Source organism: Xenopus laevis, chromosome 8S (assembly GCF_017654675.1).
Source record: "Xenopus laevis strain J_2021 chromosome 8S, Xenopus_laevis_v10.1, whole genome shotgun sequence".
Taxonomy (NCBI): domain Eukaryota; kingdom Metazoa; phylum Chordata; class Amphibia; order Anura; family Pipidae; genus Xenopus; species Xenopus laevis.
In genome coordinates, this window is record NC_054386.1 from 20,056,578 (window position 1) to 20,066,638 (window position 10,061).

Genomic DNA, 10,061 nt, shown 5'->3' on the forward strand with positions numbered 1-10,061 from the left:
AAGTCTGTCGCACGTTCTGATGGTTTCGATCTATCCAGGGCCAAATCATTTGTTCCTTGTAAACAGAGACTAATATACTAATAGTTTGTTTTGATTCGATGCCTACAATTTCCTAGGTGTGTGCTGGAGTGCTAGTGGCTAAATAGCCTAATCTCATTCCCTGCACCTCCTGTGGATTCCCTGCACCAACCGTGCCAGACGCAGAGTTTTGCAAATCACAGCGACATCCAGCCACAATCAGCCTTAATAAATGCAAAACAATCTCCAATTTTTAAGGACGTCAACTGAGCTTCATGGCAAATATTAAACCATAAAAGCTTCTTTGGTTCCATGTAAACTCTGAGCCTATTTCATGATCTGACTCTCACCAAGCGCACACAAAGAAAATATTATATATATTCCAAACTGATCCAAAAATTATCCCAGACAATTAAATCAATCAAATTACAATCACAATATTTCCTATCATACCCTCGAACCTGTTTTTGCATTTCACGTTTTATTTTTTTCCCCCATAAAGAAAAATATTTAAATTTCACACCCACCTTAGTTTGATCCAATACTTTTTTTTCCCCCTATGACGCTGGAAAGTTACAGAAATGTAAGTTTTGCAAAAAGGTAAATAGTGTTTTTTACAAAGGAGATATTTGCTTTACAGATATTATCAGGCGATCACACTGAAATGATAAATAGATGGGTATGTCACATACGGGTTTGCGCCCGACAATCTGAGTGCGACTTCGATTAATCGGTCGTTTCTGATCTTGCTGAGGATTTATCGATGCTTTAACCATTTCTAAGCCGGAGAGAAACGAAACAGCCATTCTATTGCCCAAGCAAAGGGGGTTAAACAAAAGGATTTGGGATTGAGAGCAAGGAAATTGCACCCAAATGAATGGGTTAATGACAGACAACAGCATTCAATCAGAGCAATTAGCTCCTGTGAATAACAACAGGGAGAGTCTAAAGGTTTTTTGGTTTGATTGCATTAAATGTCAATATACAGATGAGTCTCCTCTCACCCCATCCCATCCCAGAGTGGAGCTGCTGCGCTTGAGCGCAGCGTGACGTGTTAGCGCTATATAAGGGCAGAGGCACAGCTGGGAGAGGACTGCAGTCTGCATGAAGTTTTCAGAGACAAAGTCGCAGTCTCCTACTTTCTACTCACTACTACTCAGCAGAGGATTAACCCCCCCCCCGAACTCTGTGCCAAGGATCCCCCAAACAGGACTTGTTTTTTTCTCCCCCACACATTTGGGTGATGCCTTCTGGCATGTTCAGCATTGATAACATTTTGGCTGCCAGACCTCGCTGCAAGGAGTCGCTGCTGCTCCCCCAGAATGGGCCGTTGCTCTTCTCCAGTCTGGGGGAGTCTCTCTATGGCCCCGCAGATTACAGCGGATTTTATAACCGGACTGTGGCCCCAACTTCTGCTCTCCAAGGAGTGAATGGATCTAGGCTGGGATACAATAACTACTACTATGGACAGTTGCATTTACAGACGCCCGTGGGCCCCTCGTGTTGTGGAGCAGTTCAAGCTCTGGGGACGCAGCAGTGCTCGTGTGTACCCTCAGCTACAGGTAAGCGCGACAAAATCGCAACGACGTCAGAATTAACCCTGGGTGACAACAGCAACATTATCAGGACTTTATTCTGTAGTTTATAAGCACTAGAGGTATAGGGGGGCCCTCATTAATGAGCAATTTCAATATATATTGGTAAAACAGGACAACCTCTGGATATGTTGGGGGCCCTAAAAGTAATTTGCTGTGGGGCCCAGTAACATCTAGTTATGCCACTGCCCGAGAGTCCTCCGCTTCTCCTACAAGTTAAACGCTAACAGGGGAATGTATTTAAAATCTCAATTGGCACCAATAAGACAAAAAATCCACATCTGGCAATGCAATATTGTTCCTTAAACTGTTATAGCATTGCCAATTTTAATTGTACATTCTTAAGAAGGGCTTGAAGGTGTCGTAATCTTTTGGAGAAAACATAATGACTTTTTCATTAAGACATTTTATTACATTGACTGTCACTAAACACTTTCCGGGCTCGCAAAAGCTATATTACAATTTGCGCAAAGCAAAATTTGTTCGCACAAATGCATAACTTTTCGCATTGGGAATAGTTTTTCCGTTAGCGAATTTGATTACATTCCCCCGTAAGTATTCCGCAGGCAGTTTATCTAAGCTGTGCCGCATACAGCTTAATATATCTGCCACGGTTTGAGCAATGACGCACTGCATCTCTTGTGCCATTTGCTGCAGAAGTTTACAAAGCAGCGACTTTTCCCTTTTCTCCGAAGCACTGTTTGTGCCATCTGCATCGCCTGACACTTTAAAGGGGTTGTTCACCTTCCAAACACTTTTTTTCAGGTCAGTTGGTTTCAGATTTTTCCCCAAAAAAATAAAGAATTTTTAAAATGACTTTCTATTTTCTATTTATGACCATTTTTCTATTAAAGTGTGAAGTGTAATTTTTCACATTGTAATGCAGCTCTGGGAAGGGGAGTCGCCGACCCTGTAAACTGTTTTAAATTGATATATTTAGTTGGTACATTTCTTTTCTTTTTTTTGTCCCTGCTGAGCAGAATCCCTGGGTTTCATCAAAGGCAATACAAAATGCCTCCGCATACCACTTGATTTTCTAGGGTGCATAGACTTCCTGGGCTGGCTGCTTCAAGAAACCAAATAGTATCCAGGGACTTTGTATGGAAGGAGCACACCGAAGTGCTGTTTTTTCTGTTCAGCTGTTTGAATTGATACAATAGTTGCTAATACTCCTGAGATGCTGCTGAGAAATGTATCAACTTATAATGTTGGAAAATTGTAACAGTTCAGAGTCTGCACCTGAATTACTGAGCTGCCAGACTCAAACACCAGAAACAGGGGCATTAAACTTCAAACTTAGATTTTGAAAAAAAGTTAAAAAAGAAATAATGGAAAGTAACTGAAAAAAGTCTTTATTTCTGGGGAACAATCTGAAAACAATGGAACTGAAAAAAAAGTGTTTGGAAGGTGAACAAACCCTTTAATAATAGCTGTAGCGGTTTTATTAGATAGAATATAGATTTATATAGAATATAGATTTATTAGATAGAATATAGATTTATATAGAATATAGATTTATATAGAATATAGATTTATTAGATAGAATATAGATTTATATAGAACATAGATTTATTAGATTGAATATAGATTTATATAGAATATAGATTTATTAGATAGAATATAGATTTAAATAGAACATAGATTTATTAGATTGAATATAGATTTATATAGAATATAGATTTATTAGATAGAATATAGATTTATATAGAATATAGATTTATTAGATAGAATATAGATTTATATAGAATATAGATTTATTAGATAGAATATAGATTTATATATAATATAGATTTATTAGATAGAATATAGATTTAGGACACTGGCACCTTCTTCATGACCCTCAGTTCTAATGGGATGTTGCTGTGCAAGTAATTTCTGTGGCTCATTCAGACAGCCAGGCATGCAGGAACATTTCTTTTCTTACACTGCTACAAGTTTAATAACTATGGGAATTCTATATCCCCAGAATTAAGTAGAAATCCTGGTTGTAGCCGACATTCAATACAATAGAATCCCCCCACCAAACCTACTAAAAATCAGCAAACATAAAGCCCACCATTTTGGCTTATAACGACACTGTATTTAATAATTTAAATTTTATTTTAATTTTATACATATGTGTGTTCTTGTTATGGGAGGGTGCTGGGACTGGATTAATGCTCCAAACTTTGCTCTAATCACAATAATTTCCTTGCTTTTTAGCATACGATGGTGCAGGGTCAATGCTGATTCCACCAGTGCCTCACCAGATGCTCCCTTACATGAATGTTGGCACTTTGTCCAGGACTGAGCTGCAGTTACTTAACCAGCTGCACTGCAGGAGGAAGAGGAGGCATAGGACCATCTTCACTGATGAACAACTGGAAGCACTGGAAAATCTCTTCCAAGAAACCAAGTACCCAGATGTGGGCACCAGAGAACAGCTGGCAAGGAGGGTTCATCTCAGAGAAGAAAAAGTAGAGGTAAGTTCTGTATATACCTAACACACACTTGTTGTGGTAGCAGCCATCAGTTGGTTAAAAGAACACAATTAAAATTCAGCGAATCAAACATGTCAGTGAGTCTAAGGGGGTTATTTATCAAGGTCCGAATTAATCTCAGTATTTCTAATATCCAACTTCGAGCAACTCTGAATTCCCGAATGGACTTTATTTATGAATAAAAAAGCCCGGAAAAGTAGAGTTGATCAAAACTCAGAAAACTTTGGAGCTTTCCCTGAAAACTCAAAATTGTTCAGAGTTTCTGCAAAAACGAGTTTTCAGAGTTTTTTGCTCCAAATCCCCAAAATCATCAGATATCGGTACGGACATCAACGTAAATACTGGGACCTTCCCCATTGACTTATACCGAACCTCAAGAGCTTTTAGATGCTGGGTTTCGGATTCGGAGTTTTTAGACCATCGGACTTTAATAAATCTCGTATAATTCATAAACTAAAACTATGAATTGTTCGAGGTTCGGATTTTCGGAGCTTGATAATTAACCCCCTAAATGTGTATTTGTGCCAATCAACAGAGGACTATTCATGTTTCTGATGGCAGCCTGTGATACATATACGCATACAAATACATACAGACACTGACAAACACACACTCAACACATATACAATTGCTGTTGTTCCTGAGTTCCTTTCTTGTACATACATTTTCACACCCTCGCTGTGTCACTGATTAATGGGGAGTAGGGACATAACACAGGGAACCCTCTGCTTTCATAAATGTACACATATGACTGCATCATAATCAGTCCATCTCATATTGTATCAATCTCACCAATCATATCATTCACAATGCCCTGTAAGCAGATTAATAAGCCTGCAAGTCTTTCTGCAGTCCAGGGGGAAGACTTATCTGGGACAAAACAAGTAGGCTTATGTGCAACCAATGGGTGTAGTACATACATACATAGACTTTTCTGCATAGCCACAATATTTAAGTGACCAGGCCTACAAACATCTGTTTATTGCTTAGTCAGCCTGCTACATGGGACAGGCTATACAATAAAACAGGAATGTATTAGGACGAGGGTGGATGATTAAATAAGTAAAAGGGAGCTTTACAGTGTAGAGAGAATTTAATAATAACAAAAGATATATGAACCTAATTATTCACTTTTTCTTTCAGGTTTGGTTCAAAAATCGAAGAGCAAAATGGAGGAGGCAGAAAAGATCTTCATCAGAAGAATCAGAAAATGCCCAAAAGTGGAATAAATCCTCAAAAAACTCTGCAGAGAAAGGGGACGAGCAGGCTAAAAGTGACCTGGACTCTGACAGTTGATTGGTTCCTCTGGAATAAGACTAAAGACTTGCACATTGGGATAGCTGAATGCCCCAGCAGTACCATGAAGTGGGATCTGTACATAGAGTGTAAATATTATCATTTCATTGCCTGTAAATAAAAAAAGAATGTGCAGACATTTTGCACAGATACACTGTACTGAATTTACTATTTATACCTTAAGTTAAAGGAATTACTACAATAAACAGATGGTGAACAAATTCATTTTCTCTGTACCTCATTGGCTCAGTTTTTTAAGCAAGGCACGGGAGGATATATGGGAAGGTAAGTACTTTAACTGGTGCTTACTTTGAGTCCTCTGAAGATTGCTAAGGAACTTCACATTTTTGTCATATCGGGTATCAGGAACTAAATAGGATTAGCTACAATTTCTGCAACAGGGACCCAGATTAATGGATTCCCAAAGGCTGAATAACTTCAGTGCACAAAGCTGGAACTACAGATGTTTAGCTTATCTCCCTGTGTTCTTCAAATCTGATACATAATAAAAAAAAAAATAAAAAAAAGAAATAAAAAAAAAAAAAAAAATATATATATATATATATATATATATATATATATATATACAGAGGTTATCGGCACTCGGCACTTATGCCGAGTTCTAACCAAAATAAATGTAGCAGTCCATGAAAGCACTCACAGCAATTGCAATCGCCATCAAGCATGTATCAAAACTCATTTATTGGTGCATGGTGAGTATATATATATATATATATATATATATATATATATATATATATATATATATATATATATATATATATGTATATATATAAATATGTATATATATAAATATATATATATATATAAATATATATATATATATATAAATATATATATATATATATATATATATATATATATATATATATATATATATATATATATAGGTATAGGATCCCTAAACCCGATATCCAGAAAGCTCCGAATTATGGAATGGCTGTCTCCCATAGACTCCATTTTATCCAAATAATCCAAATCTTTAAAAATGATTTCCTTTTTCTGTGTAATAATAAAACAGTAGCTTGTACTTGATCCCAACTAAGAGATAATTAATCCTTATTGGAAGCAAAACCAGCCTATTGGGTTTATTTAATGTATAAATTAATTTCTAGTAGACTTAAGGCATGAAGACCCAAATTACAGAAAGATCCGTTATCCGGAAAACCCCAGGTCCCAAGCATTCTGGATAACAGGTCCCATACCTGTATATAAATGCGACTTTCTATATATGAAAGATATGCATATCATTTTCCTAATGCAGCCCTCTAGGCAATCGCCATCAAGCATGTATCAAAAACTCATTTATTAGTGCATGGTGTGTATATATATATATATATATATATATATATATATATATATATATATATATATATATATATATATATAAAAATGCAACTTTCTATATATATGAAAGATATGTTTTGTACTTTGGTAATGTAACTTTCTAACATACATTAACTTTTATAAATCATAAAAAACAATCTAAACTATGTTATATATGTAAATAATATTGAAAGCAGTATCTTTCTGGCTGTTTTTATTCTATGTACTGCTTGTTCTCCCTATTAGTACAAGTAACAGACACACGCTGACTAACAGACCCAGAGGAGAACTGACTTCTGCTACATTGTTACAAGATTTAGATACTTATTTCATAAATAATTAGTTACAAATATCTTTAAAAGCAATTAATTTTAATTTATGTATAATGCTTTTGGGCAGACATTCACTTTAAAAATGTTGTTTTTATATTTTAAGATTGTTTACTATTTATTTCCATGTTGCAGACAGGAAGCCTTAGAGTTTGTTTATTTTTGAGTTTGGCTTTTTAGGTGTTTTTTGTAGGGGATCTTTGTTATCTCCCATAGCTCCTTTGACCGAGGATGTTGTTTATACAGCTTCTAAAATTCCCTTTGTTGAATAAATTGTTAACGGAGGGCGAGTTCTGCAGGTGATCAGTTAAAAAGGCCTGCTATTTATTACTGTAACAGCCAGTCGTTTACCTAAAGCACTTATTTCCGGTAGAATAATAATTGGAATTGAACAGTGTGAAACATATTTTTGCTTTATGTATTTTTTCCCACCATTCATGGGAAAAAAAACTTTAAAGGAGTCCCATTTGAGAAGCTGAGGCCAACATAAGAATGAAAGCAGCGAATCCTGCACTCTGTGCTATTTATTCTGTGTGTTGTTGCAAGTAAAAATGTCAAAGCTGCCCTTTAATTAAAATGACAGTAATAACCCAAAGGTGGCTTCATTGTAAGGAAAAGGAATATCACAATGTTTTTTTCTTTGAGTATCTGGCAGTGACAAGTGACCAGTGTGCCGTACTCACTAGTGAAGTCTGCTTTTTTCACATTGATAACCCACCACAGAGCAAAATATCTCCAAAATAACTTTTTAAAAGACAGACATTTTCAGATACAATTCAATAAAATTGATGGTCTTTTAAACAGCCCCCTAATCTGATAATTTCCACCAGGAATATATCTACATTGCTTAGGGGCTGATGCATCAAGGGTCGAATATCGAGGGTTAATTAACCCTCGATATTCGACTGGGGAATGAAAATCCTTCGACTTCGAATATCGAAGTCGAAGGATTTTGCGCAAAACGATTCGAAGGATTTTAATCCAACGATCGAAGGATTATCCTTCGACCAAAAAAATTTAGCCAAGCCTATGGGGACCTTCCCCATAGGCTAACATTGGGTTCGGTAGCTTTTAGGTGGCGAACTAGGGGGTTGAAGTTTTTTCTTAAAGAGATAGTACTTCGACTATCGAATGGTCGAAGCAGCCCAAAAAACACTTCGAAATTCGAAGTTTTTTTTACTTCGAATCCTTCACTTGAGCTTGGTGAATTGGCCCCTTAATATATATTTCCTTGACGTAGACATTGTAGAGAAAAAAACCCTGAAATGTTCTTGTTTAATGTCACAAATTAGCATGTTTGTTTCTAGAGCCACTTCTAACTCAAGAGCAGCTCCCATGTGTCACCAGCCACGGTGAAATATTGTGACCAAACACAGGGGGTTATTTATCGTTTATATGCAGATGGCAATTTAATGTAATTTTAAGAACAAGCAAGTTTTGCAATAGTTTTGAGGTCCGTAAGACATTCAATTTGCTTTTCTTGATTAGAAAAATTTCATTATGAATATTTTTACTAAAAAGTAAATACAAATGTCATAAAACTTTGTTTTTTCCCCCCACCAAAGTTAAATGCTTTTATGGTTTCACAAAAAAAGATTCTTAAAATATCTCCCCACCAATACTTATTTTGCATATGTAAATCAGTAATAAATGCTCATAGAGTATATCGGTTACAGAGAGCTGAGGGGGCCGATTCACTAAGGGTCGAATATCGAGGGTTAATTAACCCTCGATATTCGATTAGGAATTACAATCCTTCGACCTCGAATATCGATAGATAGTTCGATCGAACGAACGATCGAAGAATAATTCCTTCGATCGAACGATAAAATCCTTCGAATCGAACGATTCAAAGGATTTTAATCCAACGATCGAAGGAATATCCTTTGATCAAAAAAAGTTAGCCAAGCCTATGGGGACCTTCCCCATAGGCTAACATTGGCTTCGGTAGCTTTTAGGTGGTGAACTAGGGGGTTGATGTTTTTTTTAAAGAGACAGTACTTCGACCATCGAATTGTCGAATAGTCGAACGATTTTTACTACGAATCCTTCGATTCAAAGTCGTAGTCGAAGGTCGAAGTAGCCCATTCGATGGTCGAAGTAGCCCAAAAAACACTTTGAAATTTGACGTTTTTTTACTTCGAATCCTTTACTCGAAGTTAGTGAATCGGCCCCTGAGTGTCCTCCAGTGGCACAAAGTGCTCATTTCCAAAGCTGTAAAATTCCTGACCGCATAGAACTCACCCTTCCGTATTATAGAAATGACTCACAGATGCAAATCTCATTCACATGAAGAGAAAATGACATGTGATTGAAAAATACTGAAAATATTTTACCTGTTGACAAAGCAGAATATTTTTAAGGATTTTTAGTGAGGCATTTTTAGACATGTTCAATAAGTTTTGGCTGCTTGATGTAACCAGAAATGTGTTAGAGAAAAGGAGCATGTTTTATAATTGTAATATTTATTTTTGTAATACAATTTTTAGGAGGACATACTTGCTATGGAGAATTATACAATACCTGTATATGGCGACAACTACTTGCTGTCTGTTGTCAACACTGGGAACCCGATCTAAAATAAAACAAATCAAATGGACCACATTTCAAAATGTTTCCAAATGGCAGAAATGTGGAAAACTTACCGATACTGTGACGCAAACCTGAATGTAAAGAGAAGCAGTGATGAATTTGGTTCCACACAAATTGATTAAAATAATGTTATTGGATTGAGGATACAGTACAGGTACAAACAGCTGCAATAAATCAGGATTACATGCTCCAGTAGTTAGTACATTAATATGTCATTTACATAGTAACATAGTAAGTCAATTGCCTAACTGCTAGTTGATTCAGAGGAAGGTAAAAAAAAAAAATACATTTGAAGCATCTCCAATTTGCATCAGAGGGGGGGAAAAATTCCTTCCTGACTCCAAGATGGCAATTGGATCAGTCCCTGGATCAATTTGTAATAGTTCTATCCCTCCTTTGCTAAA

At 36.3% G+C, this 10,061-nt stretch overlaps 1 protein-coding gene across 1 annotated transcript; it reads left to right on the plus strand.

The window, feature by feature from the left end:
- The first annotated feature begins 1,123 nt into the window (after positions 1-1,123).
- Positions 1,124-5,610, plus strand: gsc.S (goosecoid homeobox S homeolog). Its single transcript, NM_001087809.1, is given in 3 exon segments — positions 1,124-1,580; positions 3,816-4,075; positions 5,237-5,610. Coding segments are annotated over 3 exon segments (732 nt in total). The 5' UTR covers positions 1,124-1,261; the 3' UTR covers positions 5,390-5,610.
- The last annotated feature ends 4,451 nt before the right edge of the window (positions 5,611-10,061 follow it).